At 54.4% G+C, this 22,137-nt stretch overlaps 1 protein-coding gene and 1 long non-coding RNA gene across 9 annotated transcripts in view; one reads left to right on the top strand and one right to left on the bottom strand.

Annotated features, from left to right (window-relative positions):
* Positions 1–22,137, bottom strand: part of LOC102394877 (DAB2 interacting protein) — a 212,694-nt gene that overhangs the window by 73,322 nt on the left and 117,235 nt on the right. For 7 of the 8 annotated variants that reach the window (XM_044926306.2, XM_044926305.2, XM_044926304.2 and 4 more), the window contains one exon: positions 14,938–15,083. The exons of the other annotated variant lie outside the window; for it this stretch is intronic. In XM_044926306.2, coding sequence (XP_044782241.1) covers positions 14,938–15,083 — 146 coding nt within the window. The remainder of the gene's footprint in view (positions 1–14,937; positions 15,084–22,137) is intronic. 8 annotated transcript variants of the gene reach the window in all.
* LOC123328632 lies at positions 13,182–14,708 on the top strand. Its single transcript, XR_006543604.1, has 3 exons — positions 13,182–13,316; positions 14,250–14,336; positions 14,571–14,708. It is a non-coding gene; the product is annotated as an uncharacterized LOC123328632 (long non-coding RNA).

Below are 22,137 nucleotides of genomic sequence, written 5' to 3'. Positions count from 1 at the left end.
GTTGGACACACTGCATGACTTAACACTTTCTTTCTTTTCAAGTTCAAGTCCAGACTTGGCCATTTAAAGGCCCTAGGACCTTGTGCAGGTCTCTTAAAGTCTCTTAGCCATCCTCGGCTTCCGATTCCTCACACATAAAAGAAGAAAATGTGCATTTTCTAGGAATGCTGTGAGGCCCTCTCTTACCCCTTGCTCCCAGACCCACAGGTCTGCACAAGCTCTTCCACCTGCAAAGAAGGCTCTTCACTGTGAGCTCAGCCCACCCCTCTCTTCCTCGGAGACACCACCCCCACCACCCCAACAGATCAAGTCCTCCAGGGCTCCCAGTGCCTTCAGGATACAGGCCTTCACGGCAATCACACACTGACCTGCAGGACAGGCCTGGCCCACAGGGAGCCCTAACTGAAGGATATCCAGCAACAGGCCTTCGGAGCTCCGTATTCCCCCGGCTCCAGACTTGACCACTCAGGCACCCCCGCTTCCAACCCGTGATACCCCACTCAGCGCCCTGCCCTGCATGGACCCTCTCAGGCTGCCTGACACCTCTGGAGCCTCACAACCCCAGAGGCTGCCTACTGTAAACAGGTCCCCACCCCAAACTGCCCCCGGCCATCCACCAGAGGCTGCTTCCCAGGACTTGGCCCCACGTGGCTCTCCAGATTTCTCGTAGTAACACCTTCTTGGAGTTTCAAAAGCAAAGCAAGTCATTTGCCAACTATTTTTTCCCATTAATCTCACAATGCATTTGCTATTTTCCCTCCATAATGACTCATTTAGCAGCAACAGAGCAATTAGGCAGACCACAGAATATTGATTTTCTAAGTGGGAGAAGTGTCCGCGCGACGTCTCTCTAGGCCTGTCTCGGGCTGCCTCCTCCTACATGATGGGCTGGACGTGAGGAGAGTGGGGCTGGATCTACCGACAGGATTCCGAGGTCTCCAGGGGAAGCTCAAAACCATGGTGTGTGCACACGTGTGAGAGTGAGTGCACATGAGATGATATGATGAAGTTATCATGGGACATACATGACCCTGTGTTCTGTCCCAGGGACAGACCCCTGGGAGGCAGGCACCATCATCACACCCATTTTAAAGATGAGGAAACGGAGGTTCAGAGATTAGGTGACTTGTCCCAGATCACACAGGAAGTTAGGGAGCCGGATCCAGACCTAGGTTGAGGTGTTGGCAGGGCAAAACTCTGTCCATCAGGGCGCCCTTGTGTGGCTTGCTCTCCATGGGATCTGGGGCACGTGGCACTGGTGACCCAGGGAGACTCCTGAGACATGAAACACTGGGTCTAAGTCCTAAGGCTGTACACCTCTGCCTCAGCGCAGCCTCCAAGCCAGCCTGATGTAAACAGGTCCCCACCCCAAACTGCCCCTGGCCATCCACCAAGCCTGGCTAGTAGCTCTCAGAAAGGCCCAAGGAAAGACACAATGGCAGGACCCCCCCCCACCTTCCTCCTCGTCTACCCCCTGACCACCATCTCCGGCCCAAGACAAGGGCCCTACCAGCTAGTGGGGCACCTCAAATGTGGCCCACCTGTAAAAACAAAAAGTTGAAGGGTGAGAGCCAGGGACGGTTTGATGAACTGGGCATCTGTGATGAGCCATATCTTCATATGGCTCCCAAACCAGGCCCCACAGCTGGGATCCCATCAAACCAGAGTTTAGCGCTTCTCCTACCTCCAAATTCCAGAAACTCCCTCGAGGCAAGCTGGGACAGGGGCTGTAGGGGTAACAGATCCCCAGGGTCCTAGGGACCAAAGCCACCAGTCACACTGATCTTTACCCTGGGAGCAAATGGCTTCTTGGTGGCTAAGGGAAAGAGCTGAAGATCCAGCTGGCAGACCTGGGTTTAAATACCAGCTCTGCTACTTTCTATGTGGCTTTGGGTGGAATAACGAATGACCTTCTCTGAGCCTCAGTTTCCTTATCTGTAAAAGGAATAATGCTTGCCCTGACATCCGCCTAGCTGGTATGAGCCCCATGCAGTAAATGATAAAGTGCTACCTAAATGCTGGCCAGCTAAGCTTAACAAAAGGGAAGGTTTCCAAGAGTTGGCATTGCTCAGCAAGGGGATGGCATCTCCCCATTACTGGTGATGAGCAAGCAGACCCTGGATAGCCCATGAATACGGGAAGCAAAGCGTCCTGTTTCCCCTCCTGTGTACCCAGATGCACAATAGCAGAGGAAAGGCTCCCAGCAGTCAAGCACTGAAAAAATTTACTTGCTTTGGTTCATTGGATGCTTCTCTGACCTGTTTAGACTATTGAATCCCCTCATCACAAATGCCCATTAACATCTGCGAGGATGTAGTGTTCCACAGAACCCAGTTTGAGAAATATTCCTGTGGGTGCTCTGGATAATGGATAGGGGACGCAGGGAAGAAAACAAGGCCTTTCAAATACAACCTTCAAGTACAATGTACTCTCAAGTACAACCCTGACTGGACAGACTACAGGACCTTCCCCAGCATCAGTGACAAGTCAGGGGCAGACCCAGCCCTCAACCTCCCTTTCCAGCATGACAGGGAGACAAACCCACATGACCAGAGCGAACACTCACTTCAGTAAGACAAAGTAAAAAGAGGACTTAGACATGTCCAGGAGGAGTCACTCCCAGGCTTTTTCTGGCCTTAACAAGCCCAGAAACTTGGAGGGACTCAAGAAGGAGCAAGCCTCAAGCAGAAATGCCTCCTTCCCTGCTCTTGCCTGAAAACTCACCATCCCTACCCTCACCCGCTGGGTCAGCAAGGGCCTCCTCCAGGCTACCGGGAAGCAGGGCTCAGGCTCCAAGACAGTTGACCATTTCCAAGTATACGAGTCTATGGGACCACAGGAAGTGGGTGAATACAGAACCTCAAATCGCCTGTGTGTCCAGGCCCCAGGTGTGGATCCTAGAAGATGGCAGCAGGCAGGACCGGTCCCGCCCACGATGCTGCCGCATGGACACACCCCTCCACCCCAGTGCCCTCTCCTCTCCCTGGGGGGGCTCCATGCCAGCATTGGCTGATGAGTCCGGGAACCACTGGCTCCCTGGAAGAGCTCAGACAAACCCATCCATGGCAAACCCATCCATAATGGCACAGACTTTGCTCCCAGCAAGGACAGAGCTTTATTAATTATTCAGGGGACGGTGCAATTATGCAAATCAGTGGGCAGCCTCTGCCCGACTGCTGTCTTCTGCAGGAGTCCAGGGGGGAGGGGGTGCCCAGAGCCCAAGCAGCTGGGTACAAGAAGGGAGTCACCCAGCCCAGGAAAGGGGGAATAAACCCCCCACCCTTCTGGGCCCACAGAGGGTTCTGAACAGAGCTAGACCCCACCGCACACTCAGAAGAGCTAGTAGCTGACTCTGAAGACCTGGGGGTGCCTTTTTCCAAAAAAATAATATATCCCCAAAGCTGCTGCCAGGCCAGCAAGGCCATCATTCAAGGCTTGCTCCCACAGGTCCTCAAGGCATGGAATACTTCCAAAGTCTCCTCTTAAAAACCACGCTTCTAAGGAGAGGTAACACCTCAAATTAGTGTTTACCCAAGAAGGTTCTGCAGAATACTACTGCTCCCGGGGTGGGGGTGGGGAACAGGAAACCTCGGATTAAAAAAGATGAAACCAGTTTCTTTCCTGCAGGACTTCTCAGGGCCTAGAGTGAGGATGCCCACGGCACCTTTGGAGGGGAACCTCTAGTCTCACCCCCAGGAACCAGGAGCTGAGTCTGATGAACTCTGGACAGATCGCTCACAGAATTCCCCGCCAGGTTCAACATCCCTTGACTCTGAAATTTGTGGAATAGGTTTTCACTAGGGGAGAAGGCAACGGCACCCCACTCCAGTACTGTTGCCTGGAAAATCCCATGGATGGAGGAGCCTGGTAGGCTGCAGTCCATAGGGTCGCTAAGAGTCGGACACGACTGAGCGACTTCACTTTCACTTTCCACTTTCATGCATTGGAGAAGGAAATGGTAACCCACTCCAGTGTTCTTGCCTGGAGAATCCCATGGACGGAGAAGCCTGGTAGGCTGCAGTCCATGGGGTCGCACAGAGTTGGACATGACTGAAGCGACACAGCAGCAGCAGCAGCAGCAGCCTCATAAACCACCATCATCAATAAACGTGAACTTCACGTGCACAGAGGAGCTAGACATGACCACCGAGCGCGCGCTGGTGGGGCTTTCAGCAGAGCCCCCGCCCATGGCCCAGCCGTCACCACCCCTGGCTCTGTCCCCGCCCCAAGGTCAGGCAGTTGTGCAGGTGCCCAGCGCCATCTCAGGTCCACAGATGGCTGGGTGGGCTGGGAACCTGGCTGCATGACTATAGCAGCCCCCTCAGCCCGTCCAGCCAGAGGTCTTGGTGCCAGATGCACCCGTCTTCCCACACGAGCAGATCAAAGCCTGGACTGGGAGGCCCTGCCCACCAGCATCACAGCTTTCTCTCATCCTCCTGGGCAGTGAGGAGAGTGACCATGCTGATCTGGGGAAGTGTGGGGGTTGGGGTGGGGGGGTGGTGCGCTATGCAAGGCCAGTGAGCCCACCCAAGACCTCTGTCACCCCCCCACCTCACCCAAGGTCATCAATCAACAGACCCAAATGCAGCTGTGCTCACTCGCTCTGCCAAGAGCAAAAGAGGTGTGGGGGCCCAGACTGCTGAGGGTGCCCATGAAGAGAGACACTTATAATCACTGAGCAACTGCAAATGGGGGGATGGTCCCTGAGCCAGCCCTAGCCTCACACCATGGGGACCCCACCCACAGAGACCAGTAGGAAGGCCCACCTCCATTGTCATACTCCTCCACCCTTCCAGAACTTCAGCACCCATAGTAGCCGCCTGCAGAGCCTGGGGTGGCCCAGGACACTCTCCCATGTACGTGTGTGCATGTTCAGTCCCTTCAGTCGTGTCCGACTCTTTGCAACCCCATAGACTGTAGCCTGCCAGGATCCTCTGTTCATGAGCTTCTCCAGGCAAGAATACTAGAGTGGGTTGCCATTTCCTCCTCCAGGGGATCTTCCCGACTCAGGGATAGAACCCACGTCTCCTGTGTCTCCTGTACTGCAGGTGGATTCTTTACTGCTGAGCCACCAAGAAAGCCCGTGGGAGCCAGTAAAACTCTGGAAACATCTAAGTACAGACCCCATCTCTGCCACCCACCTGCAGTCTGATCGGGGCAAGTGGCTTTTACCTGCTGGAGCTTCAGTTTCCTCGTCTGTAAAATAGGAAGGGGCAGGCCTGTGCAGTAGTGAAGAGCACAGACTTGGGAGCCAGGCTTCTTAGGTTAGGATCTTAGCTCTGCCATTCCGGCTGGGCAGGCCACGCTTCCTGGTTGTAAACCAGGGATAACAATAATCAATAGCAGCACGCGGGCTGTCGTGAGGTTGGAGTGAGTCCCTCTCTGTGAAGTGCTAAGAGCAGGCCTAGCCCACGGGATCTGTCCATCATGTCAGCTACTACACTGGAGAGGATCCTGGCTTTGAGTCCAGAGACCTAGATCCTAAATCCATCATGAGGGTAAGCCCTGATAAGTTATTTTACCCCTCTGAGGCCAGTTTCAGCACCTGTAACTTGGGGTTGGAGGGATGAACGAAGGGAGTGAAGAGGATTAGAGATGACGTACAGACAACACACAGCGCCTGGCACGCGGCAGACGCTCCACAAGGGGCAGGCAGGTTAGTGACGTTAGCGACTGAGCAGGCCGTCTGGAAAACAGATACCATGAGAACAGTGGTGGATGGAGGGGCCTTTGATAATAGAGCCTGACCGCCTGGGTTTGGATCCTACCTATGAGCTGTGTGACTTGGACAAGTGGCTCAGTCTCTCTGGGCCTCAATCTTCTTTTCTGAAAAATGAGGACAAGCAATATCGTTCAGAGTGCTGGTGTAAAGATGACATGAGAAAGCACAGGAAAGGCACAGGGCATGGAGCCTGGCCCATCAAGCAGGTGGCCACGCAGGGCAGTGGGTGCTGGTGATACTGTTAACACTCAGCAGAGAAGCTTGCCATGAAGAGTGCAGAGATGAAAGGCATCCTGGTCCCCCTAGCTCCACGCCACCTCCAGGGACTTCACGACCTGAAGGCAGTGTAGCAAAGCCCAGGAAAGACAAGACGTTCCCCTGTGCTGGGCGCCCTCCCTCCAGGAATATCAGAGTCCCAGGCACTGAGATATTCGTCTTTGTTTTGCTTTGTTGAGATGGGGAAACTGAGATTCAAAGAGAAGCAGTGGGTGGAGCTGGCCTTGGACCAGCCTACACCTGCTGACCTCCCCAGCAGCTGGCAGTACAGGGCATGGGGCTGTAAGGCAGTCGTGGGTTCACATTCCAGCTCCACACCCCCCAGGCTCAGATTCCTCTGCCTCACCCTCCCCCATCTTCTCCCCAACCTCAGCAGGCATCTGGCCTCCCCAGCTGGGGATACAGCTTACGCTGCCCGTCTGGCCCCTTCAGGGCCTCTGCACAGACCGCCACTCTCATCCCTGAGCCTCTCCAGGCTGTCCTTAGAGAGCTCCACTCCCAGGTGGGACCAAGGACACCTGGTCCAGCCCTAAATTAGCTAGTCCTATCCTATGGGCTCTGACCCAGTGGACCTGGGCTTGAATCACATTATTCACTTGATCCTGGTAATTCCAGAGAGGACCGAGTACACCTCTCTGAACCACTTATAACAGGGAAGTTGGCAAGAGCAGTGAGCCTCAGTAGCTCAGGTGGGCCAAGCACTGGACCTGGAGTTAGGAGACACATCCCAGGTCCAGCTCGGATTCCCTATACCTCTCTAAGCCTCACCTGTAGAAAGCAGACCATAGTCATAAATGCCCTAACTGCTCCAAGTGCCCTTTGGAGACCTGGAGCACAGGGTGAAAGTGCTTTTTACAGCAGGGAGCCCTGGGCAAGCACAGGAAGGACTCCTATCAAAGGGGGAAGGTAATTTCAAAAAACATCACAAACTTAATAAAAAAAAGGGCACAGCATGCTCATGGGAGGATTCTAGGTCTCAACCAGGGAGTGGATCGCCTGGCTTGGGGCCCCCCAGTATGTGACTTTGGGCCAGGAACATTCCCCTCTTGGAGTTTCAGTGAAAAGAGAAACACAAAACACTCTTACCATGAGGAATCAATAAGAATATAGCAATGCCGAAGCAAGCTGCTTGGACAGAGCCCTGTCCTCGGCAAAAGGCACAAACTTTGGACAGAGGTTCTCACACCTTGGGGAAACACAATTAGGCCAAAGAGTCTAATTTAGAAGGTCCAGGGTGGGGGCCCAAGAATCTACATTTTATTGGGTATCTTCCTGGGGTGGGCTGGTCAGTCCGGCTCAGGGGCCAGGCCCTCAGTTTCCAAGACAAGAGTGGGATTTTATCAGAGCTGATGCTGGGATAGAGTTTCCTGATGAAATCTGGGGAAGGGGGAAAGGGGGAAAGAAGGGTAATAGGAGCAGAGGGGTGGGGCTGTTAACAACCTATTAATCTCCTCCCCCGCGGGAAACAGTAATTGGTGAGGCGCACACATCCTTCACGTGCTAACAGTCTGCAGCTGCAACACGAAGCTTTGATTACGAATGTCAACAAGACAGAGCATGAAATTAACTTCCCCTTAGTCAGTGGGCACAGGGAGACGCTGCACTCATTCACTGCCCTCGGTATGAAAACTCCCTACGACAATGTCGAATCAAATTAGAACCTGTGCTGCCAGGCTGGCATCTATATCTCTGCCCGTAGCACTCTCTTACAACCAGGCTTTGCAAACAAGGGCCTGAGGCTGGGAGAAAGGTCAGGGCTGGAGGCAGGTGACGGTCCCAGGGTGAACTGGGAGGTGGCCAGAGCTAGACAGGACCCCCATGGGGGTTTGCCTATTGGACAAGAGAGGGGGAATCATCATGACAAAGAGTAACTCACCCCTCCGAGTGCCTGATGTGGGGAAAAGCGCAAACCCAACCTTCATCTGGGTCAATTTCTGCCCTGCCAGCCCATCTGGAGAGACGAGTTGGGGAAATAGACTGTTCCAAGGTAGACCACGCTGAGTGAGTTAGCGGCGCAGGCCAGAAGCCAGGCTCCTGTGACCCTGCACTCGTTGGCTCCAGCCTGGCCTGAGGCTCTCCAGGTTCAATGGCAGCAGGAAGGAAGTGGGGTGACAAAGGGAGGTTCTTATATATGTATGCCCAGGGTGGGGGCATGTGGCGTGGCCTGCAGGCAGGACTGTGCCCCTGGTATGTGTGAGACGCTGTGCATCCACCCACAGGCTCCTACCTGCAAAGGCCCACAAAGGATGGAGATTCCTTCTGTCTCAGGGGTTAGTTGTTCTAACTAACTAACTAACTAACAAGGGTTAGTTTCCATGTAGAGTGGCTGGTGACTGCTCCGTCCATAGCCCAGGCTGCGGATATGTTGCCTGGCTGCTTTGGGCTTCAGAGGGTGGGGATGGGTGTGGTACAGCCTCACCCCAATCTGGTTGGGCTCTCCTCGGCCATTTGCACACCCCACCCCCAGGCCAGGAATGCAGCCCAAGTCACTCCTTGTAGGCTGATAGACCAGCGGCCAGAAGACCCAGCATGTGAGGTTCTTCACGCAAGAAGCCCTTTTTCCGATCACCCAGGAGGCCTGGCTGGCAAGCAGCTAAGCGGGCCTGGCCGCCTGGGGAGAGGTCACCATGCCAGCTGTGGGAGCTGGATGTTTTCCTTCTTGCCTCTTTGGTCTTCCTGTGATCTCCAGTTCTCTTCTGTGGCCCTCTAAAATAGCCATTAATTAGAGCCTGGTAATTAACTTTCTGGTTCGAGTAATATTTTGCAAAGGAATTCCATTAAAGAGTCGATTTGCATATCCTCAGACCTGGGACCTGGAAATAGACAGGGTTTTTCTAGGAGAATGGGCAAGGCCCTGCAGTACCTCCCAGGCCTGGCATCCAGGCCTGGGCTCTGCTGGCACCTATGGGCACGAGGGGGCTCCTGACGACCTGGGGAGGTGCTGAGTCGTGGGAGATATTCCCCAGGAAGGCAGGCAGTTTTGTTCACAAAACTGGCTGGCTCAGCGGCCACACGCCCAGACAGCAACTGCACACCTGCACGCAGATACCCACATGTGAGAGCTCAAACACAGAACACACCACACACACTGTAAAACAGGGGGTACATAAATGCACATGCCAGCAGACACGTACACATGAGAAAACAGACACAGTAAGAACAGTAGCCAGAACTCCTTGAGCGCTTAGAATGAACCATATGTCCATAATCGACCTACAAAAACACTTCATGTGGTCCAACCCAACATGAAGTGCCAGGCACTGTTCCAAATGCTTTACATGCGATTCCTCATTTCAGATCTACAAACACGAACAAGGATGTTTACATATACACACCTTCATGAGGGCAGATACATACTTGTAAGACATATGAAGACGTGCACTCGTGTGCATGGCAAAGGCATGTGTACATGCCTACAGCCACCTGTACAAGAAAAGGCTTCTCTAGCCTTTAAAACCCCAGCTTGGGGCTGATCACATCCTTACGAGCTAATTTCCGCCGTTCCTAAAAATATTGCCCAGCTCGGATCTCTGGAAGATACACACGAGGGAGCTGCAGATCTAAAAGGAGAGCGATAAAAATGAGAAAGCAGAAATAAATTGGTTCTTTTCCACGTCCGGGTCATGTTCTGTGGCTCCCCCTCCCTCTGGAGATGAAGCCTAGAATCACGTGCTCCTTGGCAGGGCTCCAGTCAGCCCTGCCCCAAAGGTGCCCATGGGGCTCCGAGTACCACGCTGCAGGGGGGCTGGGACCTGGACGCAAGGCCAGGCTTCTGGGACAGTCCCCCCGCCATGCCTTTGCCCGCATGCCTCAGTTTCCCTGAATCTAACAACCCCTGCACTGCTTACCGGCACTGCACAGCGACAGACCTCTCGAAGTGCTGTGTAAGTGCCAGGCTTCCTTACGATAATTATCGGATTAAGAATTAAATCTGGTTCCCTTATGGAGAGCAGAGCAGGGGAGGGGGAGCTGGGGAGCACTCCTTGCAGGTAATTAATGAATTCCCTGCCATACCACTTGGAAGGCAGAGGCCCATTTAACAAAGATCCACCTACATGGATGGTGGTGAAGGAACCAAGGAAGGCCAAACAGGGCAAGGAAGACTCTTGCAAAGGGCTTGTCAGAACGTTCAGAAGGCAAAGGACAGGAACAGACAAGACTCTAAAGCAGCAGCACAGCACTACTGGCCATTAAACCCAGGAAAACAATATTCAGTGACTAACCAGCAAGAAATGCAAATAACAAAGAAATGCCACTCTTCTGCCTATACAAACGACAAAGATCGTGTTACCGATGACACCAAATGTTTTCAAAGGCACGAAGAAACAGGTGGGCACCCTCAAAAATCTTTGGGTGAGTGTAAATTACTACAGACTCTCGATGGGAAGCATATTTATCAAAAGCCTGAAACTGCTCTTATTTTTTGACCTAGTAATTCTAAGACTTTATCTCATGGAAACAATCACAGATGGAGACAAATGATGCATATTTAAGGATTAAATACCAGCACCATTTTTAATAAAGAAAAACTAGACATAACATAAACTCTTAGATTACTAAAAAGAAGTATGGTCCAAACATCAAAAATCGATTTTTAAAACACATATAGAACAGGTTTGCTTTCTCGGGTGCAGACAAGTCCCAGGGTCTTTCTACTCGGCTATTTCTTGTGTTCAAAGTAGCTGTGATCCTCCACACAGCCCTCTTCACCTTTCAAGGGACAGTAGCATCTAGTTCCATCTCTTGAATAATAATAACGTGAGTGCACGTTATTATTCCCACACTGCAGAGAAGACAACGGAGGCTTACCAAGACGGACTGACTTTTCCCTCCAAATATTAACTTCCACTTACTGAAAACCTACAACACGGCTGTCTAACCACTTTCATGTGTTATAACTTATTTAATAAAATTTTAGAAACATTTAAGAAATGTGCAAAACCCAGTGTTAGTTGCCAAGGAAACAGCACTGAACAGGACATTTTCTATTAAGTGCATGATGAATATATTAATATTAATGTTTCCAACGACGTGATTATCATCAGACCCATTTTGCTGATGGGCAAACTGAGGCTCAGAACAGTTAAGGTGACTTGCCCCAGGAACTGCCTGGCTTTAAATCCAAAGATCACATACTTCCCATTACTCCCAGACACTGAAATGCATGATCATCTCGAGATCACCCAAGAGAAGGCGAAGGACCAGGCACTCGCTGTCTACAGCAGGGGAGGGAGAGAGTCAAGAACACCCAGGCCTGGGTGCCCAGCCCAGCTTGCATCTACTGTCAACAGAAAACAGATCCCCTCTTCCATTTTCTCCAGTTCCTCACCAAGCTCCTTCTCCCTGCTCTAAGAAATGCCTCACCCAAAGGGACAGAACTGATTTCTGCCTACTCAGGGCCAGTGGAGGGTCCCTGAAAGCCCTCACCCCTACCTCCAAATTATCTCCCTCCCTTAGTCTTACACTGCCCGGAATCCTACCTTAATAACTTTCAGGTGTGGGAACTCCCAGCAACACACATATTCCCTGGAAGGGGTAGTCAGTCCCTTGCTCCCCACGTGATCAGCCTTGGGTACCTGCACCTGGGTTGCCCACCTGTGTGGAGGGCCAGCATCACCCAGAGAAAATACTGCGGAGGGGGAAAAAATGAGGAAGGCACTGTATTGCCAGCTGACCCTCCCAGCTACTTAGGAACATTAATAAATAAATGAGTGAGTTCGAAATTATCTTCTGGGAGGGCAGAAACACCACATCCAAGATCGCTTTTACCAACATTAAAACTGTCTTGTAAATGAGGCAGGAACATTTCCAGTCTGCAAAAAAAAAAAAAAAAAAGCTTTTGCCAGCACACCTTTCACCTGGGACGCCTGGGAGCGGCATTCATTTCTATCATCCATGGGGAACGATTATCTGTCCTTGGTGCTTATCTCCAGAACCTCCAAAGAAGAAATGAATGTTGAGGGGCCCAGTGATCTTGGAGACCAGCTGGGAACCTCCCCAGGCTGTTTTCAGGGAAATAAGTATAAAGGCTCAAATCTACGGCCCTTGGACCTCCCAGAGGTCAGCTGTGCCCCCTCCCCAGCCCTGGCTGGCTTGACTCCAGGCTCATAATCAGACAACAGCCCTTTCCCCGCCGCCTCCACACCTGGACCAGACTCCTGTTCCCAGGGAGCCGAAAGATCCCAGAACAGAACCAACTGGTTCCCAACCTCCAGATGAGAGGATCCCGGCGCAAAAAATAACCTTCCCAACACAGCAGTTTGCGGAGCATGGCAGAAAGCGTGCGACAAAGCTGCTTCGGCAGCAGCCATAGAGCAGACAGATTCACCCAGTGTCAGAACCCAGGCGGCCGCCCCCAAGTGCCCGGTGTTCCTTCTCCACGTGAGGAAGCCACAGGAACCAGCTCACACTGGTCACCCTAGAGGCCCCCACCCTGCTTCCCATGCCCATCCCTTCATGGAGGCTGCTCTCTCTGCACTTACCCCCTTCCCGGGGAGAGGCATGGCAGCTCGGCGGGGTGCCATGGAGCCAGGATTCAACCCCCTCCTCACTGCTGGGCCAAGTCGAAAGGCAGCTGATCTGTCCACCCAGCCTCAGCAGCACCACACCACGTCAGAGTCGGGGGGCAGGGAGGCGTCTCTGCACTCACCCAGGTTTGACCATGAGCTTGGGGGGTGGGGTGGGGTCGCCAGAGCTGGTTTTACTCACTCAACTCCAAACAGGACGCCTCCAGGGACTGCCCCAGAGACATACCTGCCCGTCCATCCCAGCGGCAGCGATCAATCTATTTCTAAGCAAGGCAGCAAATCAGGAGATCCCAGTCCAAGCAGAGCCTATTTCAGCTCCAAGGCTGGGTAGAAGGATTTCAAATTCCATCTCTCTGCCTGTCCATGGAAATCTGGGCTCCCTTCCTGTGCCAGAGAAGCCTCCAAGCCAGATTTTGTTTATAGAAAATTAATAAGACAATCCCACACCGCCACCAGTGACCTTCTGCTCCAGCTACCGTTCACCACTGGCGCTAGAAACAGACTCAGTTTTACTCCCCACCACGGCCCCCACTCCGCACCCCTCCGGCCTGTGGCAACGCTGACCTGAAGTCAAGCTGGGCAGGACCTGCTCCAGGTCACCTCGACCACGTCCCAACCTCCGCCCGGGGTTGCCAGCTGATTGCTCGGCAGCATCTCAGTGCGGGCTGCCCGCTGGAGGGAGGTAAACAGCATGCACGCTGTCTGCTCCCGGAGGGCAGACACACTCAGAGGCTGGACCGCCTGCCATCTCTCCTGCTCCCCGGACCACCAACACAAGCACACAAAACTAGGTACGTACACAAGGTCTCGCATGCGGGTGCAGAGGGTCCTGACCACCACCCAGGAAAGTGCAGCGAAGGGCATGTTCCCAAGGGAGAAAGCCGGAGAAGGCAGGGGCCAGTCGGAGGGAGGAAGGCAGCAAACCGGGTGGCCTGCCGCCCAGACAATAACAAAGATGGGAATCGAGGTTTTCAAAGACGCAGTGGCTGCACCCAGCACCGAGCTCTGGCCTGGCTAAATCTTCCTGCCAGGACACGCCTGGTCCCCTGGGGCACTATGGCCATCAGAGAAAGGCTGAGGGTCCTGCCTCGGACTGGGGTTGGCAGCGTGGGGAAGGAAACCAGCCGCAGGCAGCAGTTAGGATGCATTAGAGAGAGCAGCTCCCGGTGGATGAAAATTAAAGATCTAGTAATTCTCCTGGAGGGTGGAAGGGGTACTCTTCAGGAAGATGCTAGGGGTCAGTTAAACAGTCAGTCAACCTTGGGCAGGAGTTGGGCTATAACTTGTACTCCTCTGCCTACTGGAACTAAGGAGGAGGGGAGAGACATTTTCATTCTACCTGTGCCTCCCCTACAGGGAGTGCCAACTTGCCAATCACACACAGGGGCACAGCCCTATGAAGGGAGGCAGATGCCAGGGGCCTGAGACACAAGGCTGAATGCTGAAAAGCCTCCTTGGTGCCTGCCCATTCCTTCACCTCCACTTAGCCAAGCAGGGACACGTTCTAACTGGCACTAGAATCCATCACCATGCCTGTGCCCAAGCAGGAAGGTGCCAGGGCTGGCATGCTCAAGGAGGGGAACCTGGGCCCTGAAAGGAGAGGCTGTGTCCGCCCAGTGCCCCTGCACGTGGACAGGATGGCTTGCCCTTGGGAGCTGAAGCCTGCTCTTGCCAGTGACTCCTGGCAGCCTGAACCATCTCCTCTCTCTCCTCTGCCCCACAAGCCACCTCCCCTTGGAATTTCCACACCTGCTCCAGTCTGGCCCGGGAAAAGGAAAAGGGGAATTGGAGACACACCTGGGAGTGGAGAGGTGAGAGAGGGAGCAGCTGCCCGGGGCTGGAAAGGATGAGGCCCTTCTTTCTTGGTCTCGGGCACTGCCCGCTAGCTCGCCCCAGCCCCCAGCGGAGCACGCGCCCTACTTAGAGCAGATGTGTCCCCTAAGCGACCCAGCCCCCTGCTCCTCCCCTCCAGATGTTCACCCTTTTCCTCACCGCTGGGTCTCCGTAAAACCCAGCCGAAATGCCTTTTGTATCGGACACTCAAGGGCTCCAGAGGCAGTGAGATGGATCCTGGGGTGGAGGTACCACTTCAGCCCCCAGCGCCGGGCACTGCACCGCCGGGAAACAATGCCCACCACGGCGAGGCGAGGCAGGACTTCTCGGGGAAGGCACTTCCCTCCCGGCCTCGACCCGAGGCTCGGGCACCTCGTCCTCACCCACCCTGGGGAAGAGAGATGGGTCCTCCCGTCGCTCCTCCCCGGTCCGAGATGGCCCCACAAGTTGCCAGAGGGCGGCGTGGGGAGCCCTCGCGCTTTCGGCGCGCCCCCGTCCCGGCTCTCGCTTTGTCCCCGCGCCCTCCCGGGCGCATCCCGGGGCGGCGGCGCGCGGAGGCCGGGCCGGCGGCGGGCTCACCTCTCATTGTCCGCGGCGGAGGCGGCGGCGGCGGCGGCGGCGCTGCGGAACCCCGGCAGGATGTGGCGGAAGCTGTGGTTGCGGTCCAGCTTGGGCTGGCTCTTGGTGCGCTTGATGGAGCCCTTGAGGCGGCGGCTGAGGAAGCCCTGCGCGCGGGGCGACAAGAGGGGGAAGGGGAGGCGGGGTTAGCGCGGCGGCGGGTCCGGGACCCGCGCGGGACCCGCGCCCTGGCTCGGGCGGCCGCGCGGCCGAGGGCGGGCGCGGGCTCGGCCTCGGCCCCTGCAGCTCGCGGCCCGCGCCGCCCGCCCTGCCGACCGAGCGCCGACGGCCCGGCCCGCGCAGCGCGGCCCGGCCCACCCCGCGCCACCCGCCCGTCCGCCAGCCAGCCAGCCACGTCGCCCCCGCCCCCTAAGCCGCTGTTGCCATGGCGACGCCGAGCCGAGCCGCACCGGCCGCGACCGAGGATGCCCGAGCCCCCCGGGGCGCGGGGGCGGGGGGGTGCCCCCGGGGCCGAGGGGGCGGGGCTGCAGAGGGGCGGGGTCCCTAGGGGGGCCCTCCGCGGCCGCAGCCCCCTCACCTCTTAAGAGTAACGAGGTCACACCCCCCACCCACCTGGAGGAGTCCACGCCCCCCTCCCGGTCCGCGATTGCCTCCATCGGTAGAGGTGACTGTTCTAAGTCTTGTTGGTACAGATGGGGGAAACTAAGGCTCTCCACGAGCAGGCGTCGGGTCCTCTGGGGAACAAACGGCCAGCGCAGCTCCTAGTCACCTGGACCCCTAACCCGGGCGTCTTTCCTTTCGCAGGTAACTGTCACAGGTCCTCGGGGTCCCTTTGCCTGGAACCATTGTACCCCAGCAGGGGCAACCCCCTTAGGGACAGGGTGACCTAGTATCTAGCTCAGGGAGGAGCTGAAGGGTTTGCTGAGTATCCACACTGCGGGTTTCAAGATTTGGAGCCACCTCTCGGGGGAGGCTGGACCTTCTCTAGAGGGACTGCTGCTTAGCCCATTCGTGACTCAGGGCGGTGGGGGGTGGGGGTGGGTGGTTCAGCTCCTGGGAGGAGTATGGCAGATCTCAGCCGGGCTCCTCATGTAGCCATTCATCCATCTACCAGGCTGCGCTGGACTCTGAGTCCTGAGCCTAAGCTGAGCCCAGCCCAAGAGCTCCAGATCTAATAGAAGAGACAGGGAGGAGACAGCAAGCAGTACAGCAGGTTGAACCAGCGTTCCCTTTAGAGGTGATGGGGTAGATTGGGGGCTGAAGTGGCCATAGCCTGGGGTGTTCTGGACTTGGCACCTTCAGGCAGTTGGAGGGAGGGGAAAACTGAAGGAAGAGGGATTCCCTGTGAGTCAGGTTGTCCAGTAGGGATTTTGGGGACTCACCTACCCCAGCCTCACTTCCAGGTGATATAAGGACAGAGGGAATGGGATATTAACTCATTTAGAAGTTAATGTTGTACACAATCTGAACACCACATATCATCCATCACACAATAAAGGGTAGGCTTGGCAGCTCTCTCTGGTCTGGAGAGAGAGTTGGATATTTACTGTCGGCCACGCCCTTGCTGGGTCTGTCCATCTCCCTGACCCTAGCACCCTAGATGTGATGAGGACAAATGTTGATTACACACATCATCTCAGGTCACCCACACAAAGAGAAATGACAGAGAAACATCCCTTTCTGCAAATGAAGAAACCTTGCTCAGAGAGGTGAAACGACTCACCCAAGGACACACAGCTTCCAGGCCTGCCTAATGTCCATAGGACCCCCCTCCTCTGCCCACTTTCTTCAAGCTTACCCTTTTCTGATCTTTCTGCCCCTACTTTCCCCTCCCTCTCAATCTCTCCCATTCATAGAAGACCAGTTCCTGTAGCCACATGTCAAAATTCTGCATATCCTTCAAGGCCCAGCTGAAATGCCATCTTATTTAGGCCTTCCCAGGTAGTGGAGTCCAAATGCCTCTCACCTCTACAGTCTGGTATTACCCATCAAGGTACTCTAATCACCTGCAGTTCAACAACTAGAGGGTGAGGGACCCTCTTCCAGAGGGGTGACCCACAGACAGTACAAGGCATGATGCAGACGTATCACAAATGGTGGCGGGCCAGGGGAACAGCATGCTTTCTGGGAGACACAGCAACAAAGCAGGGACTTGCACCTCCAAATAAGCTCTTGCCTCTCCCAACCTTGGCCTCTTGCCAGGTGTGGGAGGAGGGGGAAGTACCTGGCTAACTTGGAGGGTTCTTCTCTCACAGGTGTTGTCATCAGGTGAGTTCTGCCAATGGGCTTATAGTTTTTCTTGGTTTTTATTCTCCACCCTGATGAAAATTTTACAATTTTTACACTCTTGTGGTACAAAGAACCATGGAGCATGTTTCACACTTTATGTAGCTCATCATGTAGCAATGTGGACAGTTCTGTCCTATTCCTGAATTTAAAAAAAAGTTTTCTTCCTTCTAGGAGGTTGAATGGGACACATATCACTTTGTCTTTCCACCCTCACCCATCAAGGTTACCCTTAATACTCATCTAGTAAGCATTACTTGTCATCTTTGAAGTCTATTCTGAATGTACCCCCTGGCACCCACCCAAACTGATCATAACCTTGCAGACTCAAACTCTAACATTCACTCATTTCACCACTGTCAAGAGCCTACTGCATGCTAGACACAATGACCAAGACCATGAACACTATGAGGTAAGCAGTATATAGAATAAGAAGAGGACAGGGAGCTCAGATTCACTGGGAGGGTGACTTTTCGGGGGAATGGAGAAGTCCGCCATTAAGCCCCACCTCACCACACATGTCCACCCTGGAGGACCTTGAATCCCCCTGAGGACCCAGCTCAGGGCTCTGCATATGGCAGGTTGAACAAATGCTCATCATCCCAGATGGCCCCAGCTGCAAGGGGACTCAGATCCAAAAGACTGTATTATAAGGGTGAATAAGGCCCAGAGAGGGGAAGGGTCTTTCCCAAGGTCACACAGCAAGGGTAATCAAAGACTCTGGCCTCCAGTTCCCTGCCCTGTCCAGCCTCACAGCTTGCCTACTGACCTCCTGCATGGGGTGAAGGGACAAGGGTGGCTCCCCACCAGCCCTGGATGAAGAGAGACGACCTTTTCTCGTCCTTTCACGGGCAGGCCCCAAGACATGATTTCTGGAAGCAGCTGCAGGCTTGAACTCAGAAAGAGGGACTGACTGGTCTTCAAATCAGAAAATCTTGTTCTAGACCCAAGTCGATCTTTAGTGAGAGGCAGTAGGCAAATCACAGCCCTTCTTTTAGTAAAAAAGGGTACTCGAAACTCACTGCACTAACAGTATCCAATGGCTGAGAGCTGGGAGCCAGAGGCCCACAAATAGGGTTCAAATCCAGCTCCAGAGACTGCTGGCTGCAAGATGCTATGCAAGGCCCCTCACCTCTCTGAGAAATGTGTGGGGCCTGCAGGGAGGATGAAGTAGGACAGACAAAAATCTGCCCCCAGCCTTTCACACCCCCAGGGCCTGGGTTTATCTACCTCTCCAGGAGGCCATCTCTGACTACATACTCTAGCCCAGCTGATCACATCCCTCAGGCCAGCTGAAGTCCTATCATAGCACTTGTGTTCCAGTCCGAGTTCAGATAAGCCGTGGGCAAATAACTGGACCTCTCTGAGCCTCAGTGTTCCTACCTGTGAAATGGGTTAAGGATGATACCTACTCTATTCGTGCTAAGTTGCTTCAGTTGTGTCTGACTCTTTGTGACTCCATGGACTATAGCCCACTAGGCTCCTCCATCCATGGGATTCTCCAGGCAAGAATATTGGAGTGGGTTACCATACCCTCCTCCAGGGGATCTTCCCAACCCAGGGATCAGACCCCCATCTATTATGTCTCCTGCATTGGCAAATGGGTTCTTTACCACTAACGCCACCTGGGAAACCCTGCTTGTAGGGTCATGGAAAAGATTAAATGAGATAAGTTATCGTCAGTAAAATGGTAAATACTAAGCAACTAAACACAGTAGTTGCCAGCTTTATTATCATTATTCCCTAGGCTGGCTCCGATACAACCATCAGTTTTTGCCCTGAGAAGGTACGTGACCACCCCAGGCGGGAGTCCGTCTAGGCTCTCTGAGGAGCTTAAAAGCAACATGACAGCAAGGACAGGGCTGGTGTCATGCCCAGTGAATGAATGAACGTGCTTGCAGAATTATCCTGCAGACACAGAATATGGCTCGGTTTGGTAGTTTTGAACTCTTTTAAACACACGCTTTCTTCTAAAGCAACCTCACAGAGACTCTGAAGGTTCAAAGTGCCCGGCCAGGCGGGGCTGCTCCGGTGGAGGCCTCAGCTTTCATTCACTGGCCCAGGGTCTGATGTCTAAAGCTCAGCGAGGTGCCTGCCCAGTCCGCGGGGACCAAGCCTGCCCCCTCCCTAGATGGGGTGCTCTGCCTCTGCTAACACAGCCCTGTTCCCTTGCGCTTAGGTCAGCCATGGCCCCAGGGGCTTTAGCACGAGCTGCTGCCTGGTGTCACTAGCCCCAGCCCTTTGGTGACTGGGTGTGGACAGCCCTCATAGCCTCTGCCCATCTCTGTGACAACTCACTGTCTATGTGGACGTCCACCCTCCCACTGATTCACGTCAATGTTCCAAGCCCCTTGGGCTTCCATCCATGTCAATGACCAAAGGGCAAGAAAGTCCGGAGTGGAGGACAGACAGGCCCGTGGGGTCTCTGGCTGGCAGGACCTGAGTTCTCAGCTGCTCTCCCATCCCTATTTCTGACACTCCAGTTCTCTGTCCCCCTACGCTGCACCCCACTTCTCCAGGAAGTTCCGGGAGACCTTCTCAAAGGTCTTTCAGAATTCCAGACACAGGATTTCTTTGTTCACCATTTCAATCAATTCCATGTGATGGTGATGATGATGATAGAGTTACCAGTTATGGAGCTCCTGCTTTGCCAAGTCGCTCTGCCCGGGGCACTCACACAACCTGTCTGGATCCCGGGGAGGTGATCCTAGGAGGGCCAGATGCCTCTGATGGGGAATCTTCGTGAGGACATGTGCTTCAGAATTCAGGAAGTTTGGGGTTTTCAAGTGGGGAAGCAGAGGCTCAGAGAATTTAAGCTGCTTGCAGAGAGTGGCAGAGCTGTTAGGTGGGTGAGCTGGGACCGTAATCAGGAAAGATCTAGTCTCTAGGAGTGCAGAGCAGGGATTCCCTTACACATACATGCATGCCACACACACACACACTCAACTGTCAAAGGCCAGAACAGAAGTTGACTGCTCAGCCCCTCCTCCCTACACCCAAGGCACTATGCTGGGCCTGGGAAAGGGAGGAAGGAAAGGAAGGTGGGCTTCTCCCTGAGTGCAGGGCTGTCACCTGCAGCTCACAGGTGAGGATCTGGAGGTTCAGAGAGGGGAGCCTCACCCACTCCCATCCTCATGGGTGCATCCATTGCTACCCAGGAGGCAGCATCTGGCAGGGCGGGGGTGGGGGGTGGTATATGGGTTTGCATTCCAGCAACAGCACTTGGGCACCTGGGAGTCATGGGTCACCACTGGATTCTCAGCCCACTTCTCACCTGAATGTAAAGCACTCAGCACCACGCATGGCACATAGTAGGTGCTCAGGCAGCCCCCGACTTCATCATCTATTTGGTCCTGCATTCTGAAGGTAAGCTTTCATCACCTTCTCCCCTTTAACAAACCAATTCCGAGTCACTGCCAATGGGTGGGTGGGCCTGACCTGCGACAGTGCTCAGGATGGAGGCAGAAGCCCATGGTGCCTCCTTAGCCCAGGCCCAGCTTCTCCTTTGTGGCCATATCAAACAGAGATCCTTCAAAGGAGGAGGCCATCTGAACAGGCGGGTCTCTCCATTTCTTTCTGAGGCTCTGTGCAAATGCCAAAAACTCACCTAAACAGGAAAGGGAGGGGACAGTTCCACCTAGACATTGCCATCTCTCTGCGCCCCAGGTGAGGAGACATGCTCCTGGAGGCTGGCAGGCAGACCTGATGCTTGGGCAGGCTGAAAGGAGCACCTCACTCTCTCCACCTGACTACAGGCTCCAGGGAGGGGCAGGGGTGGTTAAGAAGTCCTGCTTCCAAGATAACAGGGAGACAGCCAGGAGGGCCCACAGCTGGCAGCCAGGCCAGCGCCCACATGACACAGAGAGTCACCTGAGACCCAGAGAGCAGGGGGACTTTCCCAGAGTCACCGAGCAGGGCAATGACAGAACCATGGTCCAACCGAGGTTCCCCTTTCTCCTTGCCCAGTGCTCTTGCAACATCAGCATGCTTCAGAACCGCCCAGCTCCCTGGGTTTCCTCTTTCCAGGCCTCAGTCTTCCCATCTGTACTACGAGGGCCTGGGTTGGGTGATCACCATGCTCCTTTCTAGAGCTGACATTTGACGATTCTCTAAAGCTAGAGCAGCTGCCTTCCACAGCTGGGCTCTCCCATGCTTGGCACTAGCTGCTGCTGCTAAGTCGCTTCAGTCGTGCCCGACTCTGCGCAACCCTATAGACGGCAGACCACCAGGCCCCGCCGTCCCTGAGATTCTCCAGGCAAGAACACTGGAGTGGGTTTCCATTTCCTTCTCCAATGTGTGCAGCGCCAGCAAATTCTGTGGCTTTGCCCCAATCCTTCAGATGCACAATTCCTCCTGACCCCTTTCCTGGCTCTGGGGGCTCTGCCCTCAGCAAGCTGCCAGGCCTCCCTGGCCGCCTCCCCTGGGAACTGCTCCTACTGCTGCTGCTAAGTCGCTTCAGTCATGTCTGACTGTGCGACCCCAGAGATGGCAGCCCACCAGGCTCCCCCGTCCCTGGGATTCTCCAGGCAAGAACACTGAAGTGGGTTGCCATTTCCTTCTCTAATGCATGAAAGTGAAAAGTGAAAGTGAAGTTGCTCAGCCGTGTCTGACTCTTTGTGACCCCATGGACTGTAGCCTACGAGGCTCCTCTGTCCATGGAATTTTTCAGGCAAGAGTACTGGAGTGGGGTGCCATCACCTTCTCCGACCCCTGGGAACTACGCACCATCAAAGAGGGTCCCAGTTGGGGAACGACTCAGTAATGGGGGAATGTCAGACACTGTGACAGGTGAAAGCAGAGAGGAATTTTAAGGCAGGATCAAGTTAGTGCCTTCCCGGTGGCCACCTACTCACAGGCCACCCTGTGCCCATAGAACCCTCCCTAAGCCCGTGCCAGTGCTCCTTTGAACATAAG

This window comes from Bubalus bubalis, chromosome 12, assembly GCF_019923935.1.
Source record: "Bubalus bubalis isolate 160015118507 breed Murrah chromosome 12, NDDB_SH_1, whole genome shotgun sequence".
Taxonomy (NCBI): Eukaryota; Metazoa; Chordata; class Mammalia; order Artiodactyla; family Bovidae; genus Bubalus; species Bubalus bubalis.
This window is presented reverse-complemented; position numbering and strand designations above follow the sequence as displayed.